This window comes from Ochotona curzoniae, unplaced genomic scaffold (genome assembly GCF_017591425.1).
Source record: "Ochotona curzoniae isolate NIBS_2020 unplaced genomic scaffold, NIBS_Ocur_1.0 contig_1014, whole genome shotgun sequence".
In the NCBI taxonomy this organism is placed as follows: Eukaryota; Metazoa; Chordata; class Mammalia; order Lagomorpha; family Ochotonidae; genus Ochotona; species Ochotona curzoniae.
This window is the reverse complement of record NW_024464920.1, coordinates 46,784,098-46,801,711: the sequence shown is the minus strand read 5'-3', so window position 1 is coordinate 46,801,711 and position 17,614 is coordinate 46,784,098. Positions and strand designations below refer to the sequence as shown.

Here is a 17,614-nt window from a genome sequence, read left to right as displayed (position 1 = left end):
AGGAAGAGGCGCTGGCTCGGTGTGCACTGGTGACGTAGCGGTTCTGTGCCAGCCGACCCCTGCTTGCGGATTTCAGGGGGCTGGGGCCCTGGGGAGCAGAGGCTTGAGGGGTGGGTAGGAGGCGGCGTGTGCCGTTGCGTATCTCCCCTCTCAGGCTTCTCTTGTGACTTGGCAGGAGAGGGTGGAGGCAATGAGCAAAGGATCGACCCCTTGGCGTTGCTCCAAGCCGACCCCTTACACACCGGGGACGTGCGAACTGCTGAGAGGTCAGTGTTGGGGGACACCAGGAGGAAAGGGGCGGGAACAGCAGCTCAGCACCTGCGCCTTTCCTTCCCGGACAACGAGTGGGGTGCACACAGACTAAGGGCACAAGTCAGCCCCTCTAAACCACAAGGAGGATTTTCTCAGGAAGGCCCAGGCTGTGGGGAGCACTTATGGGACCACATACCTTCCCCCCAGCACTTAGCACAGCCTGTTGTCAGAGATTTAGCTGACACCCTGCCTGCTTGATCTTCCACTTGAGCTGCAGCCCAGGGGTCTCTATGAACCGGCATCCATTCACATGATTTACACAACTGCAAAGATACAAAGTTTCAGACCTTGCCAGGTGCTGGAGACATGGTTGAAGAACAAAGCTGAAGTGGCAGTAGATTGGCAACAAATAATACAGCGAATTAACAAACTGTGTGCATGGCAGAAAAGCAGAAGGGGAATGCCCAGTGCACAACACCAGTGCCCCGTCAAGTGCCTGAGTGCAGTTCCCTGCTCCTGGCCCCAGCTTCCTGCTGGCACAGACCCTGGGAGGCAGTGCTGCCAGCTCAAGTCTGGGTCCCAGCCACCCACAAATGTGTTCTGGCTTCCAGATTCAGTCCTGCTCTGTAGAGGCTGGGCTACAGAGAGAAGGAGAGACAGCTCTTCCATTTGCTGGTTCACTCCCCAAGTGGCCACAACAGCCAGAGCTTCTCCCGCGTGCGTGGCAGAAGCCCAACGGCTTGGGCCGTCCTCTGTTGCTTTCCCAGGACATTAGCAAGAATCTAGATCGGAAGTGACTCAATAAACCCCATATGAGGGGAGCAAGGTAGCCCAATGGTTAGTTGGCTAATCCTCCCCATATGGTTGCCAGTTTGTGTCCCAGCTACTCCATTTCCTGTCTAGCTTCCTGCCTGTGGCCTAGGAAAGCAGTCAAGGACTGGCTAAAACCTTGGGACCCTGCACCCATGTGGGAGGTCCAGAAGAGGCTCCTGGCTTGGGACTGGCTCAGTTCCAGCCGTTGTGGTCACTTGGGGAGTGAACCAACAGACGGAAGATCTTCCTCTCTGCTTCTCCTTTTCTCCACAAATATGATCTGCCTTTCCAATAAAAATAAATAGGTCTTTAAAGAAAAAATAAGTATCTATTAAAAAAGTAATAAACACATCCATATGGGATGCCAGTGTCTCGGGGGGAGGCTTAAGCTGCTAGACTGGGGCACAGCACCTGCTCCCTAAGGATAATGGGATTTAACATTGCAGTGGGATGTGATGGGGGCGTTTGTCGTGCAGCCCAGGAGGCCTCATGGAAGTTGTGTGTGCGTGTATTTATCTTGCAGTGATGATGAAAGAATCCAAGCTGACTAACTTCCAACAGCGGCACATCACAGACACCCTGAAAAGTAAGAGGCAGTCCATCGTGTCTTCGCAGGCAGGGGGCGTGGGGCCGCAGTTGGCACTTCTCTGTGCTAGGAGAGTAGGGACCCTGCTGCAAAGACTGAACCCATGGCAAGCACATCTGCCCCTTGCTCCTGGGGAACTAGCCTCACGAGGCCTGGTGGCTTCTTGGGCCCTGGCTCCTGCCACTTGCCTGAGCACCAGTGAGGGCTTCGCCAGGGCTGTGTCTTTTATCCCCTACACGTACCAGGGAAGCCCTGCCTGGAAAACAGGCTCCATGTCCTCTTCATTGTGTCACTCACTCCCAGGAGCCAGCAGAAATAAAATGTTGGGCCCAGCACAGTAGCCTAGGGGCTAAAGTCCTCACCTTGAACGAACCAGGATCCCATATGGTTGCCAGTTCTAATCCTGGCAGCTCCACTTCCATACAGCTCCCTGCTTGTGGCCTGGGAAAGCAGTCTAGTACAGCCCAAAGCCTTGGGACCCTGAACCCACATAGGAGACCTGGAGCAAGATCCTGGCTCCTGACCTCATATCAGCTCAGCTCCAGCCATTGCAGTCACTCGGGAAGTGAATCATCGGACAGTATATCTTCCTCTCTGTCTCTCCTCCTCTCTGTATATCTGACTTTGCAATAAAAATGAATACATCTTTAAAAAAAAAAAAAGAAGTAAGATGTTGATTGAATCCCAACAATTACAGAAAGAGAAAACAGGGAGGGACAAGAGAGAGATCTTCCATCCACTGGTGTGGTGTGCTTCCCAAAATGGCCACAATGGCCAGAGGCAGGCTAATTCAAAGCCAGAAGCCGGGAGCTACTTCCAGGTCTCCCACATGGGTGCAGGGGTCCAAGGATTTGGGCCATCCTCTGCTGCTTTCCAGGAACATCAGCAGGGAGCTGGATGAAACAGTCAGAACTTAAACTGATATTCTGTGGATGCCAGCACAGCAGGAGACAGCATACTGCACCACAGTGCCAGCCCCTCCTCTTTTCTTAACAAAAGTAAAGCATGAAGAAACAAAACAAAGAGTGGGATTATTCAGGCACCTTAGCAAGGAGCCCAGGGCACTCTTGAAACCACCCCTGACTGTGGCTCAAGGAGTCTACATGGAAGGGTCAGAATAGTTTTCTAAAGAACCAGAGGTAAATTCTGGGAGCAGCTGCCCACTCTGGCCACTGGAGGGAGACTGTGCCAGGTCTGCTTAAGCCCAGGCTGTGTGCTGAGAGTGGGCCAGAGGGAGGGAGGCCCTCAGGGGAAGGCCCAGCTGGGCCTCAGGGAAAGCAGCGCCATATTCCTGCTCCCTGCATGCCCCTCATGCTCCGACACCCTGTCTCCAGTTTAGCATCTCTGCCTGCTCCACCTTCACCCTGTCCGGACTCTGTACCCCTTCTCTCCCACAACCTCTGGCCACCCAGATCCCCATGGGCGCTGCACAGAACTTGCACAGCCTCACAGCCCATCTCACCCTTGCCCTGGACCCTGAAACTGCCCAAGGACCCCTCTGCTACTCAAAACCTTACCCTGGCCTCCCACCTCACAAAAAAGCATCTTTCCAGAGACTTCCATGTCCTCTGACCTCTACTATCCCAGAGGCTTGGCCACAGCTGCCCCCTCGGCCTGGGACATCCTCCCTTGAATATCTGCCAAGCCTGGGCCTTCCCTCCCATCTTGTCCTCCACCAGGCCTTCCTGGGCCACCTGCTCAAACTGTTGTTCTATAATACATACGCACTGCAGCCGGCCAAGGTCCCATAGCGGTCACTTCCCTGATCATCACCCATACCACTGTCCTGACCTCAAATTGAAGACCTGGGGGTGGGGGCAGAACTCAAGTGCTCCGACCACCTACACCTCTCCATGCCCACAGGCTGACATAGGGGAGATGCCCAGTACCCATATGCTGACCAGAACTGGAAGGCTAGGCACAGGATGGGGGCAGATCAAAGCCATGAGCGGGACCCAGGGTTAAAGTGACTGACAGGCTGGCTGGGGCAGGAGCACTGGTGACAGTGGGACAGAGAGGCACGATTGCCATCCACATGATCCCACTTGGCCCAAGCAGAACATTCAGGAATCCACATGGAGAAGGAAAGTGCCAGTGCAGACAAGATTTACAAAGACATTTATTGCAGCATTGTGTAAAGTAGTAAAAAATTAAAAAAAAAAAAGGAAATCCAATCCCACCCCCGGGGAAGAATGACCTGATTTTCTAAAATCCTGGGGACTAGCTGAATAAATAATGTGTGCATTGGAAGGATTTGTATATAGCTATAAAAAATAATAAGTTGTATGTGTGGATTTTTCTGGAAAAATGTCCGTGATACGTTGTTCAGTGGAAACAGTCCGAATTGAATACAGCACAATCCAGTGTTTGGGAGCCATGACTGTCCCTCCCTGGACACATGCGGAGTGATTGCAACACAAACATAGCCAGAAGGGGAGACAGTGAAATCCTCCTGCCCGTGGCAGAGGATGGGGGCCTCCCCACTGCTCCTGTAACAGGTGGCCACCAATTTTGTGAAAGAAACAGAAGGCAGCTGGGCATTGAGAAAGGCAGGGTGGGGCTCCTCTCACCGGACCCTGCTTCCCCAGGAGGAGACACGTTACCCCTGCAATGCAGCCCCACATCCAGCCAGCGGGGCTCGCCTGGGAGGCAGCCACTGCCGGCACCAGCTATCTACCTGCCTCCCATCCTAGCTGCCCGCTCCCACCTGAGGCCTGTCAGCCTGTGCCAAGCCAACGGGGCCTACAGCCGGGAGCAGTTCAAGCCACAGGCCACCCGTGAGTGACAGGGCCTCAGCTGGGGCCTGTGTGTGTGTGTGTGTGTGTGTGTGTGTGTGTGTGTGTGTGTGTGAAGGGGAAGACAGGTACTAATCAACATTCTCCCACCCCGTGTGTGTCAGCCCAGACATGTATGGGATACAAGGGAGCCAATGGCAGACAGAGGGGGGCTCTGGTGGGCATGGGACCATCAAAGCCATGTCCTTGTCACCGCACAATCCCCAGATGGATCCCCTCCGGGCCCCAGCCCTGCTGCAGGAACCATTCCTGCCCCTGCCCACCTGGCTTCTTCTGGCCCTGCCCCTTCCCAGATCTGCTGGAACCCCCATGCCTGGGCTACACCCACACTCCAGCTGTGCTCCCCATGGCAGGGCTTAGGCCACCAGGCCCCAAACTCCCATAGCCTTGCTGTGCACCCCCACAACCTGTGCTGCTTCCCCTCTGTTCCTATTAATTTTGACAAGCCCAAGGAGCACCAGGGGAGATGCTGTGCCAGCAGAAGCCCCCTCGCTACAGCCCAGGGCCCCTGTAGCATGCCTGCCTGCCTGCCATGGGGACAGCTCGTGAAGGGGGCACCATTTGCACCTTCACTCTGGGCCCTGCAGGAGACCTGGAGAAGGAGAAACTTAGACTCCAGAACATCTTTGCCACTGGGAAGGACACAGAGGAACCAAGAAGGAAGGCTCGTCCCATGCGGCAGAAGGACCCAGCCCCTGAGCCGGACCGTTTCGAGGAATGTGAGCACTTGGGTAGGGGAGGGGGAGGAGCCCCAACCAGGAAGAGGTACCCTGAAAACCTTCTCCTCTTGCCCAGTGGTACGGGAGATCCAGGACAGGAAGGAGTTCCTGGCTGCCATGGAGGCCCTGGGCCAAGGCCGGCAGTACCGAGCACTCATCCTTGCCGAGATCTCCCAGGTAGGAGGGCAGCAGGAAGTGAGCAGGGACACGTACAGGCAGCTGTGCATCCTGGGATCCATGTCCCCATGCTGACCCCAGCGCTCATCAACACCCTCTGCAGAAAATACGGGAGATGGAAGACATTGACCGCAAGAGGAGTGAGGAACTCAGCAAAGCTGTTGACATCGCTTAATCCAGAGCCCAGCCTTAACCACAAGGGCCCACCCCTCATTGGGCAGGGTCACCACCCATCCAGCCCAACCATGTCACCCTGGGCCACACAGCCTTGCCCTGCCTCGGCAAGTCCAGGACATCCCCAGCATCCTGGCACACTGGCCCTGCCCTGGGAGACCTGCAGCCACAAAGACAGAGAACAGGGCCCCGGTCACAGACAACACTGAGCCCTAGTCCTGTGATCTTGGATGTGCACCCCAAGGGCACCCAGTGGGCTCTCTCCCCTGTGTGTCCTGGGAGGGAACACGGTGCTTTCTTCCCACCTGTGTCAGGGACCAGCAGAGGCGACTCCATGCAGCCTTGGGCAAATGTTAAACCACCAACTGGCCAATAAAATACACTCTCCTGGTCATTGTGTTTTTGGAGGGATAAAGCTTATTTGTTCAAGGAGTTAGAACTTGCTAGCACAGGTGGTTTTTTCAAGACCTACAAGCATATTTCAAGTGCAAATAAAGCAGCACTCGTGGGTGCTTGAACTTCAGTCTGAGTTCATTATTTCCGTGAACTAGAGATAACGATGATGACTTTTCCATGGATGGAAAATGAGGCTCCCAAGATCCTGCACCCAAAGGCATTGAACTAGTAAGCAGCCATGCTGGGGTGTTAAGTGAGTTCTGTGGCTTTCCACAAAGGGGTGCAAGGGTCTTGCTGGAAGCCCCAATTCCTGCATGCACTTGTGACCTTGAGCAAAACCCACATCTGTGAGACTTCCCTGGACAGGGCCACCGTGAGGGCTAACCTGGCACGGGATGCCCCTCCCCATCCCCTGGTCTAGCACCCAGTCCATTGGCCCTTTTCCCCCATGAGCCCTACCTTCTCCACTATCCTCTCTCTCTTCTTGTCCCCATCAACCACCAAAATACAGTGGAGGGTCTGGCCCTGCCTTGCAGCCCCATCAGAGTACGTGAGCTGATCTGTGGTCTACATACAGAACCAACAGGCAGGTTCTGGCTCTGGGATGTGCCAGGGGCAACCTCTGTTCACACACCCACAGGAACCTAAAAGCAGAGGATGTAACATGCCAGGCTGGCCACCATGCACCCTGACAAGCCCTACCTCAGAGCAAAACCAGCCCAGGCCCACAAAGCCTGATGGATTCTCCCATGAGCAATCGGCACTGACAAGCCGCACCTGCCAGATGCATCTCCAGCTGCATTAAAACCATGGGAAAAGCCTGGCCACACGGACCCAAGCAATCACAGCAGCTTTAGCTGAAAGCAGCACCCCCTTGGCCTTCAGCTGCTACCCCACCACCACCCCTCAGTCCTCAAGTTGCACATTACTCACCATCCTGACAGGCCTCGGAGGCACTGCTGCAGCTGTCACCTGGCCCCCTGCAGAAGCAGGTACCTCCCTACAGCCCAAGAGCCAAGGACCCCTTTGGGGGTGGGGAAGGTCGGCCCGTGAGATGCACCAGGTCCACAGAATCACCGGGGCTGGCTCTGCCAAGGTAACTCCAGGGACGACCGGAAATTCAGTACATCCATAGCTGATCATTCTGTGTGACCCATGAATGGCACCATCACTGCTCATCTGGTCCTTGGCAGAACACCCTGCTCTAGGGAGATGGCCCCTGCATGTCCCCCTGAAGGGCAGCCAAGGCTGCCCAGCCAGGCGGGGCTGTGGCTCGAGGCTGTGGGGCACTGGCACTGGAGGTGGTCTCTGTTTATTGTTGGTGAAAGCGAGTGAGAGTTGGTACAGCATGTGTTCTTCTCCCGGACGGGAGTGCAGCTGGCAGGGGCAAGAGGGATTCTGGCACATCCCAGTGACGGGTGCTAGCCCTGACCCTACAGTGCAGTGCTCTCCATCAGGCCTGGGAACAGCACCAACAAGGCAAATAAGCAGGATTAGCACCTACCCGAGCATGTCCACCCCAGCGTGCCCCCCAGCTCTAGGCTGGGGGAAGCAGTCAGTTGGAGAGAACCCTAAGGGTAAGGGGAGGAGGCAAGCAACACAGCCCACCCTCATGGCAGCTAGCACAGACGGAACAGGGGACTTCATAAATAGAGCAGAGTGAGGGATGGGGGAACTTTCCTCCTGTGCAGAGCAGGAGGAAGCTGAAGAGCCGGCCCTGCCCCTGCACCTGCCACGGCAGCCAGAACTTGGGACTGTGAAAAGGAAGCGAGGAGCCAGCCTACCAGGGTAGGGGTGGCACACAGGGAAGCAGGCCCGGGATGGTGGAGCCAGCTTGGCCTTGGGGTCAGTCACGGCATGTGGAGGTGGCAGGGCTGAGTCACCACTGCCTGGGGCACACAGAGAGAAGGGGGAAGCTCTTTGGCCCAGACCAGCCAAAGGACCCTGAGCGGGGAGAGGCCTCAGGTCAGGGGCTCCCTCCCTAGAAGTTCTCTTTCCTCTTGGCTGAAGCACAGCCTGGCAGCCGATCCAGGAGCAGCAGGGCCCGGCAGCCCTGTTGTGGTCAGCTCCTGTCCCCGGGGGCCTTACTCCTGGCCTCACGCTTGTTCCCTAGCAGCTTCAGCACCTTCATGGTCTTGAACTTGCCCTTCTTCTTGCCCTCAGATTCAGTCTCCCTCTGGAACTCTGCAAAAGACAAAGGTGGGGTGAGGCAAGATGGGAAAATGTCTCTCTGGGGTGGGCCGGGGGAGGGGTTGTTATAGTCCTGGCGTCAGCCAGCAGGGCTCAGCACGTCACCCCACATGTCTCCAGACTTTGACCTGTTCCCCTGGGCCTGGGACACATCCTCTCTCCGTGTGGCAAGGACCAATCAGGTAGAACACCTGCCTAGGAACCCTGACCCCCAATTCACCTGCACCGGAGCTCACAGCTCCTGTGCCCTGACACAAGCACTACCAGGCCTCGCTGGACCCTCAGAAAGCACCTCTCTGAGCCCTGAATCTCACGTACAAGGAAAATGGGATGTGGGGGGTTCTTTAAAAGCAGACTCACACCACCTGTGCTGTCTGAGGGCACCAGGCCCTGGGCTAAGTGTGGTTCTGAATGTACACATACAGGCATAGCCACCACTGCCCTGGCGCTGGGCCAGGGTGCCCAGCTCATCTGTGCCACAGCTGTAGCTGACAGCCACGCGGTCAGACTCCAGCTTGAGTCAAGACACAGTGAGTCACTGGTGGAACTTGGCAAAAACCCGAGGAGCTCTGCCTCAGCAGCCCAGCACTCCTGCAAGTGGCCCAGGAACCTTGTGGTTCTTAGTGGGCACCACGGTCTGTCCACAGCTCCCCAACCCAGACTCCCTGGGGACGATGCCCACAGTAGACCACAGTCCTCCCTAGCCATGGCCCTCCTGGCTGAAGCTTGGCCTCCCTTGCTGCACGTGGCCTTCCCAACAGAACCCAAGCTAAAGTATTGGCACACAGCATCCTCCAGCACCCCGTGCCATGCCTGGGTGCTCCCATGGGCTAGGCTGCCAGACCCAAACACCTGCCTGCGGAAGCAAAGCCTCACCTTTCTTCCGGATCATGGCTTCCAACATCTTGTCTTCCTCTTCTTCCCTGTAGTGGGGATGGACAAGAACCTCTCTAAATCCCTTCTGGCTACCGGAACCGTGGAGGGCAGGAACAGGCTGTGCTGGGTTTGCCAGGCACCGGTGGGGTCTGAGCTGGCCTGAGCACTGTGTCTCGGACTCTGCCCCTCTCCCACCCTGCCCCAGCGGACCCTTGGCTGGGCTGCTCTGGGCCTCTTCCCCCCGCACCAGCCCCAGCCAGGGCACCTCTGCCGGTCCTCATCCAGGCAGTTGACAATGGCGTTGCGTTGTTCAATGAGGGTTACCAGCTCCTGCATCAGCACCTTGTCCCGGACCCGGTCCTCCTCCGTCCAGTCCTTCTCTGCCCAGGGAGAACAGTCAGGGGTGTGAGCAGTGGGGAAGCTCCCTTCCCTTGCAGCCCCCAACCCCAGGATGCTGGCTGGGTCACAGGAACAGGGGAGGCAGGAGCCAGCTGAATGGGGCCCTGAAGTCCTGGGGAAAAATGAAGGTGGTTAAAGAAGAGACAAGGATACTGGGTTGCTACCCAGAGAAGCCCTTCAGGGGGGCCCCCACAACACAGGTCTAAGAACAGAGGTCAGCATAGTCACACAGTGCACAACGCTGCATGTGGACCAGGGTGAAGTGACAGCAGGGAGCCCCACATGTCCTCATGCAGAAACACCATCAGCCTACGGCAACTGGGACATGTCCCCTGGCCCAGGGTGGGCGGTGTCTGCCACTGGGACAGGGGCTGGACCAGCATGGCTATGCCTACTCTGGCCACAGGGTGTCGCCCAGCCTCCTGAGGCAATCTGCCGCTTCCCCAGGTCAGGGGCGAGACCAGTATCACTGTCCGGCCGGCCAGAAGACTGAGTGTGCAGGGACAGGCCCCACTCAGGAACACAACACAGGAGTAGCTGAAGCCCGGTTCCCAGCTCAGCCTCTGCAGGGTCCTGTGAGACTGGGATACACTGCAGCTGGAACCCCCTTCCCCGCCCCCTGGGGCATAGAGCCAGTCGTCCATGGCCACTGCCTTCTGGCCATGAGATGACCCTAAGATGTGGCATCCCTTCATTCTTGTTCTGCCCTGAAGCCACCGAGGCTGGGAACATGCCAGCATCCTCTCGGCAGGTTGGGGACTGTCAGACACCCTGCCTGGTGTCCATGACAAGTCCACACCCCATCCTGTGCACACAGCTCCCTTTTGCAGCTGTCCCCTGGAGCCCCTGGGTCGCCCGCTGCCCCGTGCCCCCGGGCAACTGCTCACCCGGCTTGTTGAGGAGGCAGCGGAGTTCATACTCCACATCGGCCTGCCGCTGCTCCAGGTTCTGCTGCTTGAAGCTGGAGGTGGGGGTGAGGTGGGAGAAGGGCGGCTGTTAACAAGGCTGCCCTGCCCCAGTGACGACCTGGGAGGCCAAGGGTCCCTCTCCTTAGGTTTAGGGACCCACAAACCAGGGCAAGGGCAAGGGGACACTCACACATAGATGAGCTCCGACTCCCGCCGCACCAGCAGGTGCTTCTCGTGAATGAGCTTGAACCAGTCCACCAGCAGGTCATCCTCACGGCCCTCTAAAAGCCAGATGCCACCAAGGCCAGAGCTGGTGCAAGTTCCAGTTTGGCTCCCTTGCCCCCATCCCTGTAAAGAGAGGTTCCCACCACCACCCTGGGGCCTCCCCGCTGCCCCGGGGCCAGACCCTCATAACAGCCCCTCACCATTCACACCCCCACGCAGCTTTTCCTCCAGCAGGACCCCCCGGTGCTCCAGGGCGTCCAGCTGGCGCTCAATGGTGTCCATCTCTCCATGGATGTCCTCCTCAGGGATGTATTGGTCAGCCTGGACCTGCCCGGGAATGTCCTGGTCACCTAAAGGCTGACCTGCCCGCCTGCCTGGAGCTCTTAGCTTTCTAAAGCCCAGTGGCAATCACTGTGGGCTTCCAGGGGTTTGGGCCACAGGCAGCAGCACAGGGTGGGTAAGGGCTGGGTGTGGAGATAGCCATGCCCCCCACGCCGCTGGCCTCGCACACCCACAGGGAGCCATGACATTCTGATTTCCACCTCAACACACATACTCCAGAAGGGCTATAGCAGGGCAAGCATGCCCCCCCCACCGCAACCCCTGTGGGCAGGTGGCTGATCTGCCCTAGGCTCCCAAGCTACACATTCTGCCTCCTAGGCAAACCACCCCCAGTCCCCCTGTGGGAGTCCCATGGGAAGCCTGAAGCTGGGCAGGGAGGGGGAGTGAGGCTCAGATAAGCTCTGCGTTTGGGGGGACTCCCCTGCTGGCACCTTGCGTTTGATGAGCGGAAAGCCATGGCCGGGGGCAGGTGGTCTTGCCGGTTTGGATCCCTTGGTGGCCTTCTTGGTGGCAGGGGATGCTGCAGGGGATGGCTTCCGGTTAAAAGGATTCTCCTTGCAGGAAGACTGAAGGCAGGGGGAGAGAGGGCAGGGTAAGTGAGGGAAGGGGGCAGGCAAGCCCCCACAGCCACAGGGCGTGGACATGTGGAAAGCAGGCAGGGCGATCTCCCTGCACCCCAGCTCTCACACTCCCGATGATTCAACACCCAGTTATCCTGGAGGCCATCTTCGGCTTGGGTCTCTGAGGGTTCCCGCTGGCCAGGCTCTGTGTCCTTCTGGGGAGGCCCGCCTCCCTCGGAGGCCAGCCTAGCCCAGGGCACGGCCCATGGCACTCCTGGCTCCCCTCCCAGCTCACCCCCCTCAGAGAGCCTAGTGGTGCTTGAGGAACCCAGCTTCTTCCCAGCAGCGGCAAGGTGGGGATGGGGAGGACCCTGCTTCTTGGCCTGTGCCAGCTCAGGGTGAGATCCTGGCAGGCCAGGCTGGGCTCTGGGACTCTTTGAGGCAGAGATGGTACCAGCACCCAGCAGGGCAAGCAGACAGGCTGGTTCAACCCCTCTCCAACTGCCTGCCAAGATGGGTTAACGCCCAAGATCCGCCTTCCTGCCATCACCACCTTTGACATTTTCTGTTAACTCTGGGGTGAGGGTGGAATGGAGGACCCTCCCCAAACTGCCTTGGGGACCTGTCCCTCCCATCACAAGCACACCCACAGCCTGGGAGCCCTCAGGGTTTCTGCCTTTTATGGCCACTTAGAACACCCGCCAATTAATCTTTCCAACAACCACAGGATGGTGTTCCTGCCTCCCACCACCAAGAAACCCAGGAGCCCCTCTCTCATTGACAAGTCCAAAGAGTCGGGCAGGTGCCGGCAGAGCAAGAACCTGGCCAGGGAAGGCTAAGTGGGGCTTGCAGGGCCCAGGGGCAGGGCAGCACAAGCCCTGTGCACTTGGAATCCCGCCAGGAGGCGGGATGGGGTGTGTCTAAAAGGGCTGTGGGTTCATCTTAGGGGAGGTCCTTGCAGCAATGGGGGCCCAGAAGCATGTCCTGATCCCAGCAACCCCAGGGTGCTGGCATGGGGCAGGGAAAGAAGCCCATAGCCCACGGCACATGATGCATGGCCCACAGCCCACAGGCAGCTGCAGAACCAGCCATCTGAGGGTGGGTGTATGGCACAGCTCAGCTGTCGCCTGGGACATTTGCATGCATGGCTTTTGTCCCAGCTCCCCTGCTTCTGATCCTGCCAACACACACACTGGGAGGCGCCAGATGATGACGGTTCTAGCGCTCGGGTCCTTGTCCTCTACGGGAGATCCAGACCCGGTTCTAGGCAGCTGGCTTTGGCCTGACCCAGCCCTAGTTGTTGCGGGCATTAGGAGGATGAACTAGGAAGACCTCGCTCTCCCAACCTTTATCTTTTGAATAAAATAACAGTGGAAACGCACACAGGCTGCCTGAGGGGGTGCCTGTCCAGAGCTTCCACCTGCCATCACTAAGAGGTGACAGCAGTGGCCACCGGGCCAACCCCCACCAGGACAGAACTGCCAGACCCTCCCTCCTCTGCAGACACCCCCTCCACAGACAATGGTGGTGCACAGTGGCGCATGTGTCCTGGGCCCTGGTGTCTGTCCAGGGCTGACCCCACCCCCACTCATTCCAGCACCGCCCCCTAACCTGGCTCTGTGCTGTACCAGGACCTGTGGCCTCTGGAGTCCACCCCCACAGGAAGTGCCCATGGTGCTCCAGCTGCTCCACTGCAGAGAAAGGAAACCACCCCTCCCTTCAAGGCTCCCCCACCCCCACAGACCATCTAGAACAATCTGCTGCCTATGTCCCTCCCTGAGCAGACAGGGCCGCAGGAGGGCAAGGAGGACAGAATCTTAGTGCCCCTCTGTGCAGGGCCTGGCCACACAGTACTGGAGTGGACAGAAGGCTGGATGGTGGATGGTGGAGGGGGTTGGGCTGGGATAACTAAAGCGGGCAGGCCAAGTGGCTCCCAGAGGGGCCAGTGCACAGGCAAATCAGACATCTGGAGGCACTTTGGCTGCTGGGCCCACCGTGGGGGGAGGACTGGCAGATGGCTGAGTGGGTAGAGAGGCAGACCTGTACCTCCCTACACCAGGAGCTGAATGAGGGGCACAGAGTGGCTAAGGCCACTCTGGAAGTTAGAGGTCAGCATTGGTGGGAAGGCCTAGACACCCATGACGGGAGGAGAGGCACTCACTCACCTTCACCTGAAGCTGGGGAGACGAGGTTCCAGGTGCAGCTGCAGGTGCAGGTGCAGGGCTCTTGTCTCCTACTGGGGTGGAGGTGGGGGTAGGGGTAGGGATGAGGGTGGCACGACTGCTCGGCTTGGCTGGCTGGGGACCTGGGTTGGCCTGAGTCCTGGGGGGGAGGTTGGGGCCAGGCTGTGCCAGCTCCCCAGAGGAAGATAAGGAGGAGTTGGCCGAGAGGCTGGCAGAGTTGCTGGGGGTGCCAGGGGCATGGACGGCGGGTTCCGAGGAGCTCTTGGGCACAGCGGGCGGCTCGAGAAGCTGCGTGCTGGCAGCCTGGCTACAGCTCTCGGACGGCAGGCTCTCCACACTGAGTGCTGGCGACGGCGTGGCCGATGGGGGCTCCGAGTGTGAGAGTCGGGAGGCATGTAGTGCTGTGAACCAGCAAGTGCACAGTGCCTGAGGGACGCCAGCAGGGGCTGCTGGCCTTGCCTAACCCATCCTCTCTCCCGAATGAGGCTGGGACACCTAAGTCCTTTTGCACCTGCACAGTGCAAGGGCCCAGGCACACCGGGCATCCGCTGTCCCCAGTCCACCTGGTACTGCTTGTGGTCTGGAATTCAGCTGCCACTGCCCAACCCATGGCCCCACCCCTCAGCCAGTAGAGAACCGCCTCTACTGCCTCTACCCACCCCAGAGCAAGCCCAGAGGTAAAGCAGGAGCAGGGGAGACCAGAAGGAGCAAGGCCAGCCTCTCCTCTGCCTCTGATTTTCAGGGAAGGAATGGGAGGAGAAGCAGTCTTGCTGTGGGCAGATCTGGCCCGGGCACTGCCAGGGCCTCAACCACTGTCCTGCAGGTGTCAGAGTCCATGCCTCGCCTGTCACCTGCCTGCCTCACACTTGGAGGAGAGAAGGTGTTTCCCCTAGCAAAGGCTGGCTTTGAACCCAGAAATGTTCGACTCCGAGGTTCAAATTTGGCCATATCCCAAACCTGTCTATTCCCCTACCTCTCCTCACACAGACTGTGGGAGCTCAGGGAGCCCAAGGTTTAACTGATTTAAATCAAATTGCATCATTCAATTTAGTTACTCCTTACTCCTGAGAGGTCTTAAGGAAAAAACAAAAACAAAAACCTTCCAGAAAGCATGACTCCAAAAGTAAATGCCCAGAAAATAACACAAAATGGGTATTTCATGACCAGTTTCCTGACTGGGACCATTTCTAACATGCGCTTGTTTTAAGATTCATTTCTTTACTTGAAAGTCAGGATTACAGAGAAAAAAGGGAAAGAGAGATCTTCCATCTATTGGTTTACTCCCCAGATGTCTGCAAGAGCCAGAGCTGGACCAGCAGAAACCAGGACTGGGTGCAGGAGCCCCAAGCACCTGAATTACTTTTTGCTGTTTTCCCAGGCCATTAGCAGGGAGCTGGATTGGAATTGAAGCAGCTGGGACTTGAACCAGCACTTGTATAGGATACAAGTGCCAACTTTTACTTGCTAGGCCACAATGCTGGTCTCCTAATACGCCCTTGGTCCAGCATTCTAGGGAATCTCACAGAGCTCAGAGGCAGCAGGACCCCAACTGTGGTGGAAGGTGGTGACCAAGCCCACGGCATTAAGACTGGAAGAGGTCAGTGTCTTGTCCATTGGTTAAGACATTGCTCGGGACACCTGCGTCCCATACGGGCACACCCGGTCTTGAGCCCTGCCTCTACTTCTGATTCCTGGGAGGGTGGCAGTTGGAGATGCCTCAAGTACTTGGGTCTCTGCCACCCACATGGGAAGTTGGGATTGACTTTCCACTTTGTGGTTGCAGTCTGGCTCAGCCACAGCTGCCACAGGCATCCCAGATGAGACATCTGACTCACTCTGTCTCTCAGTCCACCAAATAAAGTTGATAATTTGGGCCCAGCAATGATGGCTCAATGGTTAAATCCTCACCTTGCAAGCGATGGGATCCCATATGGCCTCTGGTTCGTGTCCCAGATGCTCCACTTCCCATCCAGCTCCCTGCTTATGGCCTGGGAGAACAGTAGAGGATGGTCACAAAGCCTGGGGACTCTGCACCCAAGTGTGAGACCCTGGAAGAAACTCCTGACTTCTGGATTCAGATTGGCTCAGCCCTGGCCATTGCAGCCATTTTGGGAGTGAACTAACAGGTAGAAGATTTCTGTCTCTCCTTCTCTCTCTGTAAAATCTGCCTTTCAAATGAAAATAAACATACCTTTTAAAAAATTAAGCAAAGAGACTGAGGCAAGGTCAAGGGACGGCCTGAACTTCCCACACCTGAGCCACACACAGCCAGGGAGGGTCCCAGTCCTCCCAGGCCACGGAGTAACTCCCAGTGAGTCCCATGCACGTGGCCTCAGGCAACCCAAGGACCCAAGCGTGCAAAACGTTCACTGGAAAAGATGCTTCAAGAACATAACAGAGCTGCAGACACAGATGCTGCAGCCACCATGACAAACCCTACCCCAGCCACTTCAGAGCTGGGAAGTCTCAGGCAAATCTCTCACCTTCTCTGTGCCTCAGTTTCCCCACCCCTGGTAGTGAGAGCCACTCCCAGAGCAACCCCAGGATAAATGAGAGGGAACCTGGGGACCCCTGACCTCAGGAGAGGACTCCCATGTCACCCACTCCCTGGCTCAAACAGGAACAAACAGACCTAGAGCCACCAGGGAGCTCTGAGGGCTAGGCACTCACCAAGTGGCGAAGCATTGGGTGCTCGCGGGGCAGGGCGTTTCTTAGTCTTGGGGCTGCTGGTGGGGGTGATGCCGTACCAGGGGTGCAGTGACTTGGGCGTAGCCTCTGTGTGTGCCGGGCCAGGACTGGGCCCTGCCGGGGGCTGCTCCCCCTGCTCTTGCTCCTCCTCGTCCTCCTCCTCAAAGGGGTTGTAGGGCTTGGGCTCCTGGGCAGCAGTGGGGCTCTGCTGGGGCGCCTCTTCCACAGCCCCGCTCTCCTGCTGTTGGCTGCCCCACCTGGGGAGCCCAGGGCTGCTGCTGCTGCTGCTGCTGCTGCTGGGGGGTGGAGGCGGGGCTGGCTTCTTCTTGGGTTCTGTCTGCACCAGTGTGATCCAAGGAGGGTCCTTCCTAGGAGGTGGCGTCCTGGAGGGCAGCAGGGAGGAGGTTGAGGCTCTTGCCCTGTGTGGAGAGGGTTCTGTACCCATTTCACACAGGGCAGGTGAAAAACTGCCCCTTCCCTTCTTCCACCCCCAGGGCCTGTGGGGCCAGTCTGGACCAAGGTCAAAAAGGACCATTACAGCCACACTGCAACCAGACCCAGGGAGGCCCCCTAGTCACACAATTACCTGGGGATCGACTAATGAAGGGACACTGTGGTTGCTAGTTTATGTGGCCTTCACAGAGATTCTGTCTTTCTGTCACTGTCTCCATGCATTACATGGGGACATCGAACACTGTGGGGTCCCAGAAGTCACACTATCAGGCACCTGAACAGCTGCCATTGTAAACAGCACCTACAGGGGCAGCCCCAGCCACCTGCCTCCATAGGCTGCGAGCACCGACCTCTCCATCCAAAGCCTAGGCCTGGGCTGGAGGATTGAGAGCCAGGAGTGGCTTTTCCAGGTCTTTCTAAGCTCATTTGCTGAGCCTTAAGACAACAGGGCCTGGAGAGGGGAAATGATTCCAAGGGTGGCTCCACACCCTGCCCCTCACCTCAGCCCTGTTGCTCACAATAGGGAACAGGCCAAGGTGCAGCAGCAGGAATCCCAGGAGGCCTCAGAGAAGAGGGAGTGTGCCCACGGAGAGGCGGGACCTGGAGCAGGCTAGCTGGGAAAGCGGAGCATACCTCTCGGATAGCTTGGGTGTTCCTCTGGGCTTGGGGACAGGGGGTTCATGCAGTCTTCCTGGATGGGAAAGGAGAGTGAGCCAGGGCATCTGGGGCAACCTAGTGCCTGCCCCTACCCCCCAGAGGACAGCTTCCCAGCCTCCAAGTGGTCCTGGGAGACAGAATGGTCAGAGACCCATCTGATACCACTCTGTACATGGAGTCTCAACTCAACCTAGCGATCACTTCCTCTAGAAAGTTCTCTT

The 17,614-nt window shown here is 57.6% G+C and overlaps 2 protein-coding genes across 3 annotated transcripts in view; one reads left to right on the top strand and one right to left on the bottom strand.

Moving 5' to 3' along the window:
• The first annotated feature begins 169 nt into the window (after positions 1–169).
• On the top strand, positions 170–5,517 carry CUNH22orf23 (chromosome unknown C22orf23 homolog). Its single transcript, XM_040988150.1, has 6 exons — positions 170–266; positions 1,589–1,651; positions 4,240–4,428; positions 5,034–5,165; positions 5,242–5,342; positions 5,446–5,517. The coding sequence occupies exons 1-6, from the start codon at positions 191–193 to the stop codon at positions 5,515–5,517; spliced, it is 633 nt and encodes a 210-aa protein (XP_040844084.1). The 5' UTR covers positions 170–190.
• The window catches only part of MICALL1 (MICAL like 1), a 26,587-nt gene continuing 12,727 nt past the window's right edge, over positions 3,755–17,614 (bottom strand). For both annotated transcript variants that reach the window (XM_040985916.1, XM_040985925.1), the window contains exons 7-16: positions 17,370–17,427; positions 16,266–16,666; positions 13,578–13,996; positions 11,284–11,418; positions 10,711–10,837; positions 10,476–10,566; positions 10,265–10,338; positions 9,244–9,358; positions 8,979–9,025; positions 3,755–8,096 (exon numbers count right to left, since the gene is read on the bottom strand). In XM_040985916.1, the coding sequence (XP_040841850.1) occupies positions 7,975–8,096; positions 8,979–9,025; positions 9,244–9,358; positions 10,265–10,338; positions 10,476–10,566; positions 10,711–10,837; positions 11,284–11,418; positions 13,578–13,996; positions 16,266–16,666; positions 17,370–17,427 (1,589 nt within the window). In that variant the 3' untranslated portion in view covers positions 3,755–7,974. The remainder of the gene's footprint in view (positions 8,097–8,978; positions 9,026–9,243; positions 9,359–10,264; positions 10,339–10,475; positions 10,567–10,710; positions 10,838–11,283; positions 11,419–13,577; positions 13,997–16,265; positions 16,667–17,369; positions 17,428–17,614) is intronic.

Excerpts from the sequence above, each read along its gene's own strand:
- CUNH22orf23 (XM_040988150.1), top strand. The coding sequence starts at position 191 with ATGAGCAAAGGATCGACCCCTTGGCGTTGCTCCAAGCCGACCCCTTAC. Across the intron at positions 267-1,588 it reads GACGTGCGAACTGCTGAGAG|TGATGATGAAAGAATCCAAG; the intron begins GTCAGTGTTGGG and ends TTTATCTTGCAG. Across the intron at positions 4,429-5,033 it reads GTTCAAGCCACAGGCCACCC|GAGACCTGGAGAAGGAGAAA; the intron begins GTGAGTGACAGG and ends TGGGCCCTGCAG.